The sequence below is a fragment of the Pseudorca crassidens genome, chromosome 14, assembly GCF_039906515.1.
Source record: "Pseudorca crassidens isolate mPseCra1 chromosome 14, mPseCra1.hap1, whole genome shotgun sequence".
Classification (NCBI taxonomy): Eukaryota; Metazoa; Chordata; class Mammalia; order Artiodactyla; family Delphinidae; genus Pseudorca; species Pseudorca crassidens.
Genome location: NC_090309.1, coordinates 89,818,778 through 89,837,418, shown reverse-complemented (window position 1 = coordinate 89,837,418; position 18,641 = coordinate 89,818,778). Strand labels below are relative to the sequence as shown.

The 18,641-nt window shown below is 54.6% G+C and overlaps 1 protein-coding gene and 1 long non-coding RNA gene across 3 annotated transcripts in view; one reads left to right on the top strand and one right to left on the bottom strand.

Annotated features, from left to right (window-relative positions):
• TRAPPC12 (trafficking protein particle complex subunit 12) overlaps positions 1-15,499 on the top strand; it is a 64,646-nt gene extending 49,147 nt beyond the window's left edge. For both annotated transcript variants that reach the window (XM_067703781.1, XM_067703782.1), the window contains 5 exons: positions 1,256-1,329; positions 4,763-4,861; positions 9,450-9,550; positions 12,622-12,709; positions 12,856-15,499. In XM_067703781.1, the coding sequence (XP_067559882.1) occupies positions 1,256-1,329; positions 4,763-4,861; positions 9,450-9,550; positions 12,622-12,709; positions 12,856-13,098 (605 nt within the window). In that variant the 3' untranslated portion in view covers positions 13,099-15,499. The remainder of the gene's footprint in view (positions 1-1,255; positions 1,330-4,762; positions 4,862-9,449; positions 9,551-12,621; positions 12,710-12,855) is intronic.
• On the bottom strand, positions 13,882-18,631 carry LOC137205507 (uncharacterized). Its single transcript, XR_010934197.1, has 2 exons — positions 15,774-18,631; positions 13,882-15,119 (listed from the first exon to the last, which is right to left on the bottom strand). It is a non-coding gene; the product is annotated as an uncharacterized lncRNA (long non-coding RNA).
• Between the last annotated feature and the right edge of the window lie 10 nt (positions 18,632-18,641).

Genomic DNA, 18,641 nt, shown 5'->3' with positions numbered 1-18,641 from the left:
ACCGTGGGAAAGGGGGAAGCATCCCAGGCAGGAGATGTCCATCCTCGAGGACCAACAGCTCTGGCTGCGTTTGTGCTTTAAACACAGATCCCTTTCTTTGAGAAATCCCAGGAGACCAGGTCTGTAGGTGCGATGTTCGTGCGTCCTTCTCAGTGATGTAAGTGCCGGTAGATAACAGGGGTCTGACGTGGGCATCTCCGTGCCCTGGGACATCCGCCCTCAGCATCTTTCCCACTCTGGCCATGTCATCCCACGGGGGGTCCGTGTTCTGGTGGCAGAGAGCAGGTAGTTGTTGGAGCTCAGGAAGCAGTGCCCGGAAACCTGACAGCTCACAGCAGATCAACAGATTTATAGGCAAAGAGGGGAAGAAAGCACTAGGAAGTCCTCAAAGATAGTCAAAATCAAATTCAGTTCACTGAGAATCCACATTTTACATTGGTTAAGGAAAGATATTCAGAATTTTTCTTTTCACGAAAATGATGTCATAAGGGGAATGTAAGCAGCTAATGTATATTTAATTGCTGAAAGGCAAAGTGAGTTACGTTCTTAATTCTGACAATTAAGTTTTGTGTCCTTTTCTCAAGCACTCCAGGAATAAGCGTCATTTCTAGGAGACTGTTATCCCAAAATTGACCCTTGGTCCCGGCAGGGGAGGAAGGTCAGCTTAAGGCAAGCTCGCCCAGTGGTCACCATTCACATGTGTCTGGGACGTGCTTCTCCCTGGGCCTGAGCTGGATGGCAGATTCAGCATCTGACCAAGCACCGGCCTCTCCAGCCTCCCCGCCCCGCATCCGCTCCACTCCCCCTGCCCTCAGAGCCTGCTGAGGCAGATGGGTTAGGAATTGTTGCTTCCACTTAAAAGGTCACAACACCTAGGCCTTGGGCAGGCAGGCCGCTGTTACCAGGGCGCAGCTGCTGACACCGGGGTGTGACCGTCCACCAGCCCTGCATCCGGGAGGCCTTCAGCCCATCCAGGTCACACCAGGAGTGGCCCCGCTGCAGGGCGAGGGCTGTCGTCTTGGCCGGCTTTTCCCATCTTTTGGACGTGCCGACCTGGGGACATGGCCCTGGTCGGCTCGTGGGATCTGTCCTCCCCGAGGCTGAGCAGGTCGCCAAGAGCACAGCCCAAGGTGTGGGCTGAGCAGCACAGGGAGCGGTGGCCTAGCCGGGTGACGGGGGCGGGGCGTCCATCTGTCTGGGTCGGGCCGGCGGCAGGACCCGCTCCCCATGCACTCACCGTACTCCGCTCTTGCAGCCTCCGTGCAACTGTGGCGGTCCCGCCTGGGACGGGTGACGTGCTCCATGGCCAATTGTCTGCTGCTCATGAAGGTATGATGTTCTCAGGGCGTGGGGGGGGGGAACCGCTGGGACCTCGAGGTGGTGTGCATGCGGGGGCGGTTATCGAGCAGAGAGGCCAGCGAGACACTCAGGATAAACGTCCTTTAATTTCTACTGAAAGAAATGTCAATAGAATGTAGAATTTACACTGCCAAGTTTAATTGTTCAAACAGGGGTCGAGATGATTTAATTGAAATCCTCCTCATGCTCTCAATTCTCTCTCCCTCCTGTTTTTCTCTGGATTCAGTCCCAGAGTTGGCCTCTGTTCCCCCCATTAGAGGAGGTGGTTTCCCTCGTCCTGACCTGACTTGCGCTCAATGGCCATGGCATCTGGGGACAGGCTTCCCCGGGAGACCTGCTCCTTAGCCCCGCACCCCCACACACAATGCCAGCCCCCGGGGAGGCGGCTGGGGGACGAGGAGGCTGAACCGAGGGCGTCGCTCCTTTGTTCCTCCATCCGTGCCTCCCTGGCAGGGCCCAGCGGCAGGGGCTGGAGGCTGCTGCCCGAATCAGTGAGCCGCAGACACCCAGAGCAGCTCCGTTAACATCTTCTGGGCCATTAAGAGGCCAGATCGTGGCCCTCCCACGGGCCAGCCCAGGGTCACTCCTGAGCTTGGTTTTAGCAGAGCAGAGCAGGCAAATGGCCGAGGGGAGAAGCGGGCTCTGGGAGCTGGTGTCTAACCCTGACAGGGCAGCCCCTTGAGGGGACCGCGTCCCGGGCCAGCTGTGGGTCCCATGCAGAAGGCCACGCTGGGTGTGCATTCGGCTCCTGCTCCAGGGCCCTGCCTTCCGTGCGTCGCTGTGACCCTGGGGTGCAGACTGCCTCGCGTGCCCCTCCCACCCCCAAGCCCCGGGGACCTCCCCGGAAACGAAGGCCCAGAAGGGATGCACTTGCAGCCCCCCTTGGACAGCGCCTTGGGGTTAAGGCGCTCTGGTTCTCTCAGCTCCTCCCTTCCTGCCACCGTGACCCCTGACACGGCGCCCCGTCCCTCCCGCGGGTGGAGGGAGCCGCCCAGGGCCACTGCCGCCTTCCTTCCGTGGAGCTCGCCGGCTCACGCGCAGAAACAAAGGACACATCGTAAAGTCACGGGCCGATCGGTGTCTCCTTGGTCACGGGCTGGGACACCTCAGGAGGGTCTCCTGTTCCACTGGTGGCTTCCTGTGTGCATTTTTAAGGCACATTAACAGAAAATTGTGGGATAAGAACACCCTTTGTCTACTGCTGGAGTGATGATACCACCAGGCGCCAGACTAAGTCTTGTACCTACGTTGTCGGGACTCAGTACAGAACAGATCACTGTGCTTCAAAAATACTTTTACCACAAGTGCAGTTTAATTTGAGATTTTAGATTATGCTTTCATTTCCACGAGTTAAAAAAAGGAATGAAAAATTTTGCGGCTGAGGCGCCAGCACGCGTGCGCATCCTGTCGCCACCTAGTGAGCGAGCCCGGAATTACAGCAGCGTCGGCCTCACCGGCGCGTCCCGTCCCTTCCGTTCGCGTGTGGGCGACGCTGGGTTACTTCAGCAGCCGCTTCTTATTCTGAATAACATTTCTGCTACGGCGACGTGAACGCTGATTCACCTTTTTAACGATGAGCAGTCTGTCCACACGCTTCAGCCTGAACGTGTGCCTGAAACACTGTCGCAGCCTGGGCACCCCAGCCCATCTGGGAGACTCAGGGCGCCGCGCCGCCCGCCTCCGTGCCCCGCCAGACGGTGCAGCTGCTGAAAGAAGAGGGGGAAGACGGAGCTAGAGCAGTCGGTCCCTGCGAGCGGCCGCGCCCGCCTGACCGCGGCCTGGACGGCGCTCGCCCTCAAGAGCGCCCTTCAGCCGGGGCCGCATTTCCTCCTTTCCTCCGGTAAATAAACGATTTCGTTAAATGGTCGTCCGCTGACAAGCTCTGGGCCGCGCTCCGCTCTGGTTTACTGGAGGCCGGGCTCCTTGGAACCGCCAGGGCCTGGGCCCGAGGCTGCAGCCACCCGGGGCTGCCACCCGGGCCCGGCGCCTCGTCTGAAAGCCTCCGCACGGGGTCCCCACGGCTGTGTCCGCCCAGCCGTGCTCTCCCAGGAGCGCCGCTCCGGCGGGACAGCGGCCGCATGCCTCTCCGTAGCAGGCCGGGGCGCCGAGACGTGGAGGTGTCAGGCGGCGACGCCGGCCACAGAGCCACCCGGAGACGCGGGCCGGGATCGGGGCGTGTGCACTGGCCTGACCCGGTGACACTTGGGCGCCGCCGGACACGAACGGCGAGGTGGCCTTCCGTTCGCCCTAAGCCTGAAGTGAGGCGTAGACGTTCAGCACAGTGGGTGATTCTCAGATGCTCCGAGGTGCCCCCGTCTCCCCGCAGAAGTCCAGGGCTCAGCAGCGCCGGACCCCAAGCCGGGCCTCAGCGTCCCTCGGGCCCCAGGCACCGGGGGTCACTGCCGCCCCGAGAGCGGGCTCTCGGCACACCCTCACCCGCGCGCTCCCGCTGGGCAGGGCGCGGGCAGCGGTGCCAGGAGCCGAGGGGGACAGGCAGGTACTGCCGGCTCGCCACCTGCACCAGCAAGTCCAGTTCGTCGTGAAGAGCTGCTCTCGAAGCTGCCAGAGTCTTTCCATTTTTTTTTTCTCTGCTAAACTGGAACGTTTCTTGTCGTCTGTCTTCATAACATCCAGTTAGCGAACTAGTAACGCCTGTCCCAGTTTTCATGACATTGGAAACGTAGACGACGAAGGAAAGAAAAGTACCTTGTGGGGTTTTACGAAGACTCAGTGAGGAGAACACTGCCGCGCGGGCTGCTGTTTGCTGACCCGGGAGACGCAGGGAGCTGTTCACACGAGCCCGGGACAGTGCCCACCAGCAGGCGGGACGGCGACCCTGCCGTCTGAGCTCGGGGCTGTTGGGGATTTGTCCTTGTGCCCCTGGCAATACGGCCAGGTGCCCCGGATGGCCTCCTCCCGCCAGAGCCAGCGAGCTCTCCCGGCCCAGCTGTTTTACGGGGCTTATGTTTGTCTGCATTTAAGAACTTTACCTCGAGTTTTAGTAAAGAAAATGTTTAAGAGACGCTATTAATAAATTCAGTTTCTGTGTCTGGCAGATGGAGGCAAGACAAAATTCACCAATTAAGGATTTTGTCAGAAAAGAAAGAGTGAGTCCAGGTGAAATACTAGTTGCTACTCAGAAGCTGGAAGAAGAAAGCCCCTCTGCCCTCAGTGCACAGCCAGAGCCCCTCGGGGAGAGGAAGGCTCTCAGGACCGTGGTTACACACAGAACTCAGAGCCTGGTTTGCTGGGCCATCTGCCGCCCTCACGGCGGTGCCACGTCCCACCTGCCCACGCATTCGTGTTCCCGCTTCACGTGAGAGTCTGCAGGTACCTGCGCTCCTGTAACGTGTAAAACAGCGTGCTCCTCCTAACTCTGGGATGCTCTCTGGGTCCCCCGCAGGATTACGTGCTGGCCGTGGACGCGTACCGCTCGGTCGTCCAGTACTACCCCCACCAGGAGCCCCAGCTGCTGAGCTGCATTGGCCGGATCTTCCTCCAGGTGAGCCGCGCGGCTGGCAGGGTGGGCCGGGGGTCGCCTTAGCGTGGATGCGGTAGATTGCAGAAAGAGAACAGGAAGTACATCAAGTCAGACTTCTGTGGCTGTAGAAGGGGCAGTTTTCTTGGTCCTGGCTTGACTGTGCTCCGGGTTTTGACGTGATTAGGAAGCCAATTGCTAGACGTGCATTTTCGTAGATTTTCATCTGGGAAGCGCTGAGATGGATTCCTTGAGAAATTGCCCTGTTGCAGGTAGAAGTGTGTTGACAAAACCGTCAGTAATCTTATTTTAAGTGGCTGCTAACGTCGCCAAAGCGCGCTTGAATCCACGTGCGTGGACAAAGGAGGTCCCGCTTGGAACCACGGTCCCGACAGTGCGGGAAGCCGGGACGTACCCGCTTTGCCAGGGATGGCGCTGAAGCCGGGACGCATTTGGTGCCGGGGTGCCGGGCGCCCGTCCTCGCTCCTGTCCTCCCCACGACGGCAGGCCCACACTCGCAGGCCGAGCGCGGGTGCCTCAGCCCCGCACCCTCAGTCTCAAAGGGTGTCGACCGTAGCACCCGCAGCCTGGGCGGGAGCCTGATGGGGCCATCCGTGGTGGTCAAAGCAAGGGGGATGGATGTGGGGAGGCGCTGACCCTGAGCGGGTGCCCTGCTGGGCCATCCTCCTCCGCCGTGTAACCGGCCCACTTTACAGAGGAGCAGACTGAGGCTTCCCGGGGCTCAAGTGACCTGCCTGAGGTCCCAGAGGTCAGGCCCACAGGAGGGATTTGAACAAGGTCACCCAGAGCCCAGGTTCTCTTCACTGATGTTGGTCCTGTCCTCCTGCACCTCCTGGCCACTACACACACGAATGCGTGCACACACGCACCCCACCTCCACCCCGTCCTCCACGCCACGCACAGACGCAAGCGCGCACACACACAAGCGCACACACGCCGCTCCCCCAGGGGGGCATCCAGAGACAACCCAACAGTGATGGCCGCCTGTGTGTCGTCCAAGTCCCTCCCAGGATGCCCGGTTTCCCTGCCCCAGTCTCTGAAGCTTGACCTTCACTGAGTAACTCATGGATGTTGAAGAACGCGTGTTCTAGCATCTGAAAGACCCGGGTTTCTGTTTGTCCTTGGTGCTTACCTAGCCTTGACCCTGGGCTGGCCACCCTCCTGAGCTGCATCCTCTCCTCTGTGCACCAGGTACGCTCGTGGCTGCCTCTTGGGGTCCTTGTGCCGATGAAACGAGGCAGCCATGTAAAGAATGCCGTGCCCGGGATCTCGTGGTGCCCGGTTATTGTCCTGATTCTCGTACTAAAAGAATGCTCTGTATCTGCTCTAATTTCTCACTACTCAGGACGATCTCAGAAACTTCATTTCTGTCTTAATTTGCATAATTTGAGAAATGTATGCTGGAGGTCCATCTAGGAACCCTGAAATATGAAAGCACAGTCTTTCTGTGACAGTCATGGACCTGACGGCCCAGGGGAGGGACCCTGATGGTCAGACTGGGGCTTGGTCGGTGCTTCCGTGGAGACGTTTCTGGCCACAGAAGTATTCACATTTGCGCCTCCAATACGTTGGGCTCCCCGGGGAAGTGTCCCCAGATCTCTGCAGTTATCGTTATAAGTGAAATTGGTCTGGGTTTGTGCGTGCGTATGCGTGTGTGTGTGTGTGTGTGTGTGTGTGTGTGTGTGTGTGTGAGCGTGCCCTTCTCAAAGCATTTGGTAGCTGTGTTCTGTCTTCATAAACATAGCTGCTTGCTTGCTTTCTCTGTCCTCTGGGATATTTTGGACACTCTGGAATTACATGTTCCTGGGAGATTTGAATAACTGATCTCAAAGAGGCCTCAGCCACCCTCCTAGGATTTGTTGGGTAACTTAATACTGTTACTAATGGCTTTAGTGTTCCACGCGTGAGGTTTTTTCTCTCTGTTTCTGGCATCAATTTTGGCAATTTAGAGTGCCAAGAAAATCACCTGTTTGGTCTGTGTATTCACATATGTTTTTGCTTAGAGTTCTGTAAAATATAGTCTTCTTTCATAATTACTTCAATTTCACTTTAACTACAGTTATTTCTCCTTTTACATTTATAATTGTTTACTCATGCTTTCTTTTCCTTGATTAGTTCATCCACTTATTATCTGTTCTTCAAATAACTAGTTTGGGTTTGTTTATTTGCTTACTAGATACTTTGCAATATTTTTAATTGCCTTTTTATATTGTTTAATTTTTTACGCTGCCTCTAAGTCTTAGAAAATCAGTAGGATTTTAAATCCTAATTACGTTTTAATAATTATGAAGATGTGGACTTCCCTGGTGGCACGGTGGTTAAGAATCCGCCTGCCAATGCAGGGGACACGGGTTCGAGCCCTTGTCCGGGAAGATCCCACACACCGCGGAGCAGCTAAGCCTGTGTGCCACAAGTACTGAGCCTGCGCTCTAAAGCCCGCGAGCCACAACTACCAGAGCCCGCGTGCCTAGAGCCCGTGCTCCGCAACAAGAGAAGCCACCGCAGTGAGAAGCCTGCGCACCGCAACGAAGAGCAGCCCCCGCTTGCCTCAACTAGAGAAAGCCCGTGCACAGCAACGAAGACCCAATGCAGCCAAAAATAAATTAATTCTTTAAAAAAAAAAAAAAAGAAATACAAGGATGTGAACTTACCTTCTAATGACCAGAAAAATCAGTAGGTGGCAAAGAAAATTCTAAGATTCCTTCGTTATCCCCCACTAGAAAATAGTTTCAGCGCAAGTCCTGTACCAGCTCCTTGAGGCCGTGCGGTGCAGAGGGCCAGCACGTGGTCTGGGAGTTGGACAGTCCCATTCTGTTATGTTAGCTTTGTGACCTGAGGAAACCGCCCAGCCTTTCTGAGCCTCATCTTTTTAATCCAGAGAGTGAAGAAAGGAGTGGGACCAAGAGCACAGCTTGTTAGAAGTTGTGAGCGGTGGGAAGCACTTAGCACAGCACCCAGCAGACATTTAGGGCTTGGTGCACCTTTGTTATCAGCTGGTGAGCGTCAGTATCTCCATCAGTATGCCCCTGGGCCCTGGAGGATGCAGGGTAAGTGAGCGCACTGCGGGGGACGCAGATGTTCAGGCCTCTTTGGGGGACCGCGGGTGCTCCCACCGTGTGCGTGAGGGTGGGGCCAGTAGACGCGCGGATGGTGCCACTTTGTTTCCTCCTCCTGGCGGGGTGTTTTTCGGGGCAGCATTGACAACAGAGAGGGGCCGGAGACCGTGAGGGTAGCTTGATGGGCGCTGGCTGAGGACTCGAGATCCCCGGGTCGGCGACGAAGGGCACTCATTACTCACAGCAGCAGCAGTGCAGCCAGTGTCTTTGTGTCACCAAACACCAGGCCCTGGTTTCCCAGGGTACCGTGAAGGGGCCGGGTGCTGCCTGCAGGGGTCTCACTGTGGAGAGTAACCCAGACCCTTGGTGCTGGGTGGTGGGCACGCCTGCCCTCGGCTGCAGGGAGGTAGTACGGGGGCTTCCCTGGAAGGAAGGAGAAGGGAACAAGCGCTCCCGGCAGGTGGCTGGAGGACCCCGGGAATCGGGATGGGGGTGAGTGTGCAGAAGAGGGCGCTGACACTGCAGCTGCGATGCTGTCCCCTCGGCAGATGCAGAGACACCTCGTGGTGTGTTGTAAGGAGATGCCCTGGAGTCCGCTGCTCCAGAGCTGCTCCTTTAGGCCTGGAACACAGAGGCCTTTGTTCTTCCTTCACCCTGGTCGTAAGGTCTTTGTTGTCACAGGGTTTTCATTTTTCCTGTATTTTGCAGTCTAAGCCTTAGATCACTGATCTCCTTCCTCGTGCAGAAGGAGACCCGATTCCCTCTTAACCCCCCGCCCCCCAGGCTGTGGTCCGCAGCGATGGCAGGACGGGGGAGGGGGTTTAGCCATCAGGACCCCCAGTGGCTCTGGCTTCATTCTAGAGGGAGCTGAGGAGGTCTCCGCAACCGTTCGCTAAGAGCGCGGCCATTTGTTCGCACGATAGAATTCTGTATTATTGGGTCAGAATAGGACTGAAATTTGTTAGTTTGATGATCTCTGTCATTTTACTGGTCACAAATAACCCCCCAATAATTGACTGGGAGACTGTAATATTATACCAAAAGGTAAATGTTGTACTTTTTTAGTCATTCTTTTTTTTTTCTTTTTTTTTAACGAGAATATCAAGTTTAATTTGCCAAATATACAAGTTGGACTTGTGGAGCATGTTTTGCCTGGGTGCTACAAGGCAGAGGTTTCTTGAAATGATCCACGGGCAGGTTTAAGAACGGGCCCGGGGCCTGGCCGGAGTCGGGAGGTATTTTTAGTTTTCATAATGCTATGCCAGGATTCCTTTTGAAGGGTACAAATTAAAAACTGTAAGAGACTTGTTAACATGCAGGTGTATTAACCACTCACTTGCTGACGTAGAGATAGATGTTGACGTCCTGCTGTATCCTAAATGGCTCTTACTTTTTTTTGGTAACAAAAAGTGATCATCAGTAAATGGTTATACCAGAGTTTTACCCTGCCTGATACATAACATGAGGAAACTGTGTATGTGGGTTTAGATTTAACATTTGTCAGCTGAACTGACTACATAATTTCGTCAAAGCAGATTGGAGACATAAAGACAGCTGAAAAGTACTTTCAAGACGTAGAGAAAGTAACACAGAAACTGGATGGACTGCAGGGTGAAATAATGGTTTTAATGAACAGGTATGTATTTTTCCTTTATTTTTCCTTCCAGTTTTACTGAGATATAATTACCTTACAGCCGGTGTAAGTGTAAGGTGTGCAGCATGGTGATCTATCTGATTTCCATACTGACATCATGGAGTGAGGACCACAGTAAGTTCCCTGAACATCCATCATCTCACATGTAACGTACGGCCGTGTTAACTATGATCATCGTGTTGCACACTGCATCCCTAGTACTTATTTATAACTGGAAGTTTGTACCTTTTGACCACCTTCATCTAATCCCCCCTCCCCCCTCCCCTCCACGGGCAACCACAAATCTGATCTTTTTCTGTTTGTTTGAAGTATAATTGCCTTGCAACACTGTGTTAGTTTCTGTTATACAACATAGGGACTTGATATTTCTATAGCTTTCAACCTATCACCACCATTAGTCTAATTATGACGTGTCTCCACACACAGTTCTCACATTATCACTGACTGCATTCCTCACACTGTGCATTTCAGACCCGTGACATGTTTATTTTGCACCTGAAGTTTGTCCCTCTATATCCCCCTCCCTTAATCACCTGTTTCTGTCCTCCCCTCACCCACCCCACTTCTGGCAACCACCTGTTTGTTCTCTGTGTCTGTAACTCTGTTTCTGTTCTGTGTTTGTTCGTTTTTAGATTCCACATATAAGTGAAATCGTACAGTATTTGTTTTTCTCTGACTTATTTCACTTAGCATAATGCCCTCTAGGTCCATCCATGTTGTCACAAATGGTAAGATTTCATTCTTTTTTATGACCAAGTAATATTCCATGCACTGCACGCACACCCCTTTATCCATTCATCTGTTGATGGACACTTAGATTGCTTTCTGTATCTTGGCAATTGTAAATAATGCTGCAGTGAACGTAGGGGTGCATGTATTTTTTTCTAATTAGTGTTTTTATTTTCTTTGGATAAATACCCAGGAGTGGAATTGCTGGCTCATATGGCAGCTCTATTTCTAGTTTTTTGAGGACCCTCCATACTGTTCTCCACAGCGGCTGCACCAGTTTACATTCCCACCAACAGGGCACAAGGGTCCCCTTTCTCCACAGCCTCACCACCACTTGTTACTTGTTGTCGTTTTGATAACAGCCATTCTGTCAGGTGTGAGGTGATATCTCATTGTGGTTTTCATTTGCATTTCCCCGATGATTAGTGACATTGCGCATCTTTCCATGTGTCTGGCCATCTGTATGTCTTCCTTGGAAAATTGTGTATTCAGGTCCTCTGCCCATTTTTTAATCAGGTATTTTTGATGTTGAGTTGTTTGAGTTCTTTGTTAACCCCTATTTGATATATACCAGTTGCAAATATCTTCTCCCATTCGGTTGGCTGCGCTTTCATTTTGTTGAGTTTCCTTCACTGTGCAAAAGCTTCTTGGTTTGATGTAGTCCTGGCTGTTTGTTTGCTTTTGTTTCTCTTGCTTGAGGAGACAGATCCAAAAAACTATTGCTAAGACTGATGTCAAAGAATACTGCCTGTATCTTCCTCTAGACGTTGTATGGTTTCAGGTCTTACATTTAAGTTTTAAATTCATTTTGAATTTACTTTGGTGTGAGTTAGGAGTCTAGTCTGATTCTCTTGCATGTAGCTGTCCTGTTTATCCAACACCATTTATTGAAGAGTCTTTGCCTCATTGTATATTCTTGCCTCCTTTGTCACAGATTAATCGACCATGTAAGTAGGGGTTTATTCAGGTCTTCTGCCCAGGTTTTAATCTTTTTTTATGTTGAATTGAATGAGCTGTTTATTTTTTTTAGTATTTATTTATTTATTTGGCTGCATTGGGTCTTGGTTGTTGTGGCACACGGGATCTTCGTTGCAGCAAGTGGGCTCTTCGTTGCAGTGCACGGGCTCTCTAGTTGAGGCATCCCGTGGCATGTGGGATCTCAGTTCCCCAACCAGGGATCGAACCCGCATCCCCTGCATTGGAAGGCGGATTCTTAACCACTGGACCACCAGGGAAGTCCCTGAATGAGCTGTTTATATATGTTGGATATTAACTCCTTATAGGTCATATCACTTGCAAATATTTTCTCCCACTCAGTAGGCTGCCTTTTCATTTTATCGATGGTTTCCTTTGCTATACAAAAGCTTTTAAGTTTAATTAGGTCCCATTTGTTTATTTTTGCTTTTATTTCCTTTGCTTTAGGAGACGGATCCAAAAAAAATATTGCTACTATTTATGTCACAGAGTGTACTGCCTACGATTTCCTCTAGGAGTTTTTTGGTTTCTGGTCTTATATTTAGGTTTTTAATCCATTTTGAGTTTACTTATTTTTTTGTATGGCATGAAGGGATGTTGTAATTGCATTCTTTTTTGGGGGGGGGGGCGCCTGGGGCCATGCCACAGGGCACAGGGCTTGCAGGATCTTAGTTCCCTGATCAGGGGTCGAACCTGGGCCCCAGCAGTGAAAGAGCCGAGTCCTAACCACTGGACTGCCAGGGAATTCCCTCTAATTTCATTCTTTTACATGAGGCTGTCCAGTCTTCCCAACACCACTTGCTGAAGAGACTTTTCTCTGCTGTATATTCTTGCCTCCTTTGTCATAGATTAGTCGACCATAGGTGTGTGGGTTTGCCTCTGGGCTTTCTTTCCTGTTCCATTGATCTATGTCAGTTTTTGTGCCAGTACCATACCGTTTTGATCATTGTAGATTTGTAGTATAGTCGGAAGTCAGAAAGCGTGATTCCTCCAGCTCCAGTTTTCTTTCTCAAGATAGTTTTGGCTATTCGGGGTCTTTTGTGTTTCCCTACAAATTTAAAATTCTTTTGTCCCAGTTCTGTGAAAAATGCCATCGGTATTTTGATAGGGATTGAATTAAAACTAACAGACGTCAGACCCAGTGCAGTTTGCTCCCCAGAATGCCCTGTCCCCTGCCATATCTGGAAAGCACTGACACCACCTGGCTCGGGTGACGCCTGAGGGGCCAATGCTGCCTGGTCCTCCCTGTGGGGTTCCAGTTCTGGGAGCTGCCCCGTCAGTGCTGCTGCCACGCACCTGCCCGCATCCTGACTTTCCTGGTTAATCCTCTGTGCGTTGCTTATTTCCAGAGCTTTCCTTCACCTCGGTCAGAACAACTTTGCAGAAGCCCACCGATGCTTCACAGAGATTCTAAGGATTGACCCAGCAAATGCGGTGGTAAGACACCCGAGCAGAGGCGGCTCCCCCCACCCCGTGCCCCCCGCCCCTCCCAACAAGTCTGCCGGCATCAGGCACTCTCATGGGGGCCAGGGAGGTCCTCGGGCCCTGTGAGGCCGCATCCAGTCCCGCGTGTCCCCCTCCAGGCCAACAACAACGCGGCCGTGTGCCTGCTCTACCTGGGCCGACTCAAGGACTCGCTGCGGCAGCTGGAGGCCATGACCCAGCAGGACCCGCGGCACTGCCTGCACGAGAGCGCACTCTTCAACCTGACCACCATGTACGAGCTGGAGTCGTCCCGGAGTCTGCAGAAGAAGCAGGCTCTGCTCGAGGCCGTGGCCAGCAAGGAGGGGGACTGCTTCAACACACAGTGCCTCAAGCTGGCCTAGTTCCCACCTGACGCCCGAGCCAACAACCCCCGCCCCGGCGTCTGCGAGCCGGCCTTCTCCATCCAGCCGAGGCCCAGGCCGCTCCGGCCGTTTGCACACGCGGGGTGAACATAACCCAAGGGAGGGAGGGGGTCCAGGGCGCCTCGGCCCCTCCTGTGCATTCCTGGAAGCTGACCTGCTTCGTGTGCTAAGCTGAGCCACGTAACACAAACTGTTCTCGCTCCGAGCCTGAATGTTCTAGAGGATTCACAGGTAGATAGATAAGGGGGAAGAGAGACCATTCGTCCCCGCCGGCGGCCCAAAGCGAACCGCGTCCACTCAGCTCCTTTCCCAGCCCGTGCTGCTCACCTCGGGCGGCCTGGTGAAGGGTGAACGAACCCGTCCTTCCTCCTCCTGCATTTGCACATCAGAGGGAGCGGGGGCGGGGACGCCTGGGGGTGGGTTCTGGAGAACTCGGGGCCCTACTGCACAGAACGAGGGCGGGCCTCACAGCGCGGACACTGTCCTCTCAGGTCTGAGGGTCAGGGCGTCTGCGGTCCTGTTTACACGGTCACTCCTGCTTTCAAAGTCTCTGAAGTACCTGAGTGCTTCTTCACTAAAGAACTCTGGCCAGGGTCCTTTAAATATCCAGCTATTCTAATACACTTTAAAATGGAATTCACTTTAAAGACTCTGAGATAAACATCTATTGCGTAGAGCAGAGCGAAGCTGTATTTCTGGTCATTTTTGTAATAGAAAGTAAAAATACAAGTGCAGCGTCTACTGGGCAGATGGTCCCAATGCAATTGTTGAAGTACAGCTTCATTACACATTAAAATAGGAGAAAAAGATGAGACCACCAAGAGGACTGTGGGATGCCAAGGAGGTTCTAAAATCGTCTCTTTTCAAGAAGAAAAATCAGAACTCCTTATGTTTCAAAAGCCCCAAAATACGCCATTTTAGTTTCTTCACCTTGAGGGTTTTCCTTCAAGTCTGGCGGCGGGTGCGGGGGGCAGAGGTGCTGGTTTACAAGGCTCGGCCTCCACCTTGAACCTGCGCGGGGCGGGAGGCGTCCGCTCGGATCCCCTCGGATTCCGGAACCGTCCTTCCCGGGTCCGCCGTGTACAGAGCGGGTAACACCGCACAGGCTCCCGGGGGCGGAGGCCAAGCCAGTCAGAAACCGGACTCCAGGTTCCCCAGTAAATCAGTATTTGCATCCTGGACGCACCCTCCCCGACCCCCATTCCCTCCGGAGGCGTCGAGACAGGCAGGGAGAGCACTAAACCCCTGCCGTCTGGGGCTCGCTGAGGCTCCGCACGTTTGCAGATCCTCAGAGGCAGCGAGGGAAGCGTGCCCCGGGTGTCTGTAAGGTCTGGGGTAACAGCTGTACCTTATCTAGTTCGCACTCCGTTTTCCCTCCGCCCATCACAGACTCCTGGGAAGCGCCCAGAAAGCTCTTCCCGCACAGGCTCCCCAAAACTCACAGTTTGAAGCCCTCACCCCAGCGTGACCGTCTGTGGAGACGGGCCTTCGAGGAGGTGACGCAGGTGAGGTGAAGTCACAGGGTGGGGAGGAGAGGCCACGTGCGGACTCGGCCATGGAGCGAGGCCTGGGAGCGGCCAGCCCTGTGGCACCTGGAGCTCTGACGTCCAGGCCCCAGAGCTGCTATTGGTGGCATCTGTCACAGCAGCTGAGCTGGCAAGACACCCACTCCCCTTCCTGCGCTCCCTGCGCCAATGCTGTGGGCAGCCCGCAGGGGAGCAGGGCCCCTGCCACCGCTCGCCTCCGCCCTTCCATGACCTGTGTCCTGGACGGCGCGGGGCGGCCTGTCCGCTGTGGCACCCTCGGGCCTGGGACGGCCCTGCAGCCGGTGAGCCCAGGAGTGACTGAGCCAGCACGAGCCAGTCTGAGCCAGTCCAAGACGGGGCCAGCCCCCCCAACCCCCAGCCAAATGCTCACTAGGCGGGAGACCTGACAGCCATGAACCTCGTGGGGATGCACACCCAGACCTGGCTTGTAGGAGCAGAAAGAGATGAGCTTTTCTGGAAAAGAAGTTTGCAACCGAGTCAAAATTTTACAGTAGGGGAGTGGTTTCACTAATTGCCCCATATTCCTAAGACGCGTTTATGCAAGACCATGTTTAAAAAGTTAATGACATGGAAAAGTACTCAAAAGAAATGTATATTTACATAATACGTGCATATGTTAACGGAAGGGACTGAAAAGTAATACTAGATGTTAAATCAGTCACAGCAAAAGGATGAGCACAATGGCATTTTTATTTGCCCTTCTGTGACTCTGAACCTCACATTTTTCCACATTGTGTGTGTGTGTGTGTTGTTTTTATAACCAGAGGGGAAAAAATCATCAAAATTGGTAAATGTTTTGCCTTTAAAAAATAAAAAGTGATTTAAAAATTATAGTGATAGTGTGACATGCTCTATAATTGAACAGTATATACAGCAATTAAAAGGAATGGTCTGGACATGTATTCACATGGACATATCCCAAACCTGCTCAAATAATCAAGATTAGGATTGTATATACAATGAAATGCCATTTATTTTTAAAATACAAACATTGTTTGTAGGTACACGTCTGCAGAACTGGAGAAAAACAGGTGCAGGGACCACGTGGCTCAGTGAGTGTCCCAGGGGAGCGAGGAAGGGGCTGGGGGATGGTCCTGGGAGACTCACCAGTGTCTGCAGAGCGCCAGGCCTTTTTTTAGAATGGTGGTTTTTTAATGTCATCCTTTATGCTTTCTCTCGATTTCTGGAAATACAAAGTAATTGACACCTGGTTGCAGATGGTTCCCACTGCTGCCACGGAAGGCCAGCCGGTCCCTGCGGGTCGGGTGTCATGACACAGGGACACTCAGACAACCTCGTCATCCTGGGGCCTCAGCGGCCCACGGGGAACAGCGCTAGTGCCCTGGGAGGGGCGAGGCCTGACCTGGCAGTGGGAGCCGCAGTGCAGGGCTTTCCAGGCTCCACAACCCTCAGGGCCCGGGGAGGAGAGAGCACACAGGAGCGAGGGGAGCAGAGTGAGGAGGGTCGCTTCACCAACAGCCTTGGCGGGAGCGCTGATGCTGCTGGACCGCAGGCGCCCGAGACCCACGGCCCACAAGGGTGTGCGGCACCCTTCGCGATCACGGAAAGCAAAGCCAAACCAAAAACCGGGACACAGCGTTAAGTGTCGCCCCGTCCGGAATACAAATACTTCAACCCATACCGTATACTCGAGCCACAGAGAAAACGTCAGTCATTCCTTCCACGTGCTGACGCTAACAAGATGTGCCGTCCAGGAAAGCAGTGCTGGGGCCACACCCAAGGTCTGCAGTGCATTTTCCAGGGGCGTGGCTGGGGCCCATCGCGGGAAGGGGCTTCACACGCTGCCTCGGAATTGTTCGGGATAGCGACGCGTGTGTTCATGTTCTGTGACACTCACTTGCATGTGCACATGCACACACACGCACACACAGGACAGGCCGTGCAGGACGATTCCCTCAAATAGACCTGTGGAGCCCGGGACGGTCCCTCCGTCCCCGTGAGGCTCGCCCAGGGCCGGAGCGGCCACTCGCCCTGGACCCCACGCAGCGCACGCTGCCAGCTGCGCGTGAGGACCAGGCCCGGCCGGCACGGAGCTGGGCTGCGGCCCCGAGACCCCGGCCGCCACCTGGGGGAGAGGGCCGCTCATTCAGCGAGGTCCGCTGGGCCACCAGCGCTGTGATCCGGTGCAGCTTCCACGGCCTTGGGTCCCCTCGCCTGGTCCTCACGGCCAACCCCAGGCACTCCCAACAGCGGGGCATCTGGCGGGTGCCGGGCAAGGTGGGAGAAGGCGCGAGAGAGACTCGCTTCAGCCAGGAAGACGACGAAACAGCCCACGGAGGACGCCCCCTCGAGACGGCGCCGATGTGGCCAGCAGACAACACAGGCGCCCAGGGTGACTGCGATGCCAGGTGGCCACGTGCGGCCAGACAGCAGGGTGGACTCCGGCCACCAGTCAGGAGCCTTCAACTAAGGATCCCTCCGGGAGGATGTGACCCGGGTGCACCCATGCGGGGGGGGCCGGGGACCAGCGGAGCCGGGGGACAGCGACAGGGGCACCGACAGACACGTTCCTGGGGCAGGACCGGCAGGGCCGGCGGCGACAGGGAAAGGGTTTTGGTTTCAGAGACGGGCGCTGTCCACCAGGACGACAACCTGGGACACCTGCGAGCAGTGCGGACGGTGCCCAGGGCTCCATCCTGGCCCACGGGTGTGCCGGGTCCTCCCCACACCCAGCACTGGGGAGACGCCGGCCTGGGGCCAGCCCTTGCTCACCGCCTGCACGACTGTGGGTGGAAAGCTGAACCCTCCCAGCCCCAGGGTCTCATCTGAAAGACTGGGTTAGTTTCCCGAAGCTGCCGCAGCAAATCACCACGGACAGGGCAGCTGGACACCACCCGTGTCCCCCACCTCACATGCAGGCCAGCGGTGCGCACCCCAGGCGTCTGTGAGCCCGGCTCCTCTGGGGGCTCCGGCTGCAGCCCCCTCCTCGGTCCTCAGGGGTCCTCACACGTCTGCCTCCGTGGCTGCTCTTCTTGTAAGGGCCCCAGGCCTCGGTTCAGGGCCCGCCCTCACCCAGGAGGACCTCACCGAGAGCCCTGTCCAATCACATCTGCAAAGGCCCTATTTCCAAATAAAGTCACGCTCTGAGCTCCCAGCTGACGTGAATTTTCGGTGGTTAGTATCCAGCCCACGACCCCTGCTGGTAGCACTCTCGGGAGGATTAAAGCGGATTTGTTAGATACCCGGGAACAAACCACCTGCCGTGCTTCTGGGTCCGCGCGGGCAGCCCCTCTGCCTTACACCCTCTACAGCCCCCAGGGAGTGTGGCTCTGCCAGCGTGTCCTTGTGTGCCCCCTCCGTGCCCTGCAGGGGCCATCGATAACGTCGGGGCACCCCACGTCCTGCCTCACCTGACAGCCATCAGGGTTAATTAACGATGGGGCGGGCCCGAAAACATGGGTGCAAAAGCAAATCGCATTGATTTCATTGTATCCTTTGCTCGGCTCCTGTATCACTCAGATGAGATCCCCTTCGGGTTTTAGAACTGGGGATTTCTTGGAAAAGTTTGTGCAAAACAAACACAAGCATCTTAAACCTGGAAAATAAAAGGCATTAAAATACAATAACAAGACGAAGACAAAGGAGGGGGTCTGAGCGGAGGGCTTCTTTCCTTGGAAAATCAGACCTCATTCCACAACAGGTCGCTGTGCACACAGGCCCAGGGTGCTGAGCTGCAGGACGAGCCAGCCCCAGACCCACCGACCTGGGTGCCCTCCTCCCATCAGGACCCTGGCCGCTACCGCATTTCAGAGGGTGCTTCGAAAAATAACGACTTCCTAAGGCAGAGACGTGAGAACACCTGGGAACTCAGAGAAGCAGCACCTGCTCCCTGGGAAGCTGCCGAAGGTTCTCCCAAAGCAGCAGGGCGCGGCTACGCCAACAAGCGGCCCCAGCCCCCCAGGCTCCTCCCCTGCCTCCAGAAGAGCCCCTCCCGCCCCAGGGCCCCCAAGCACA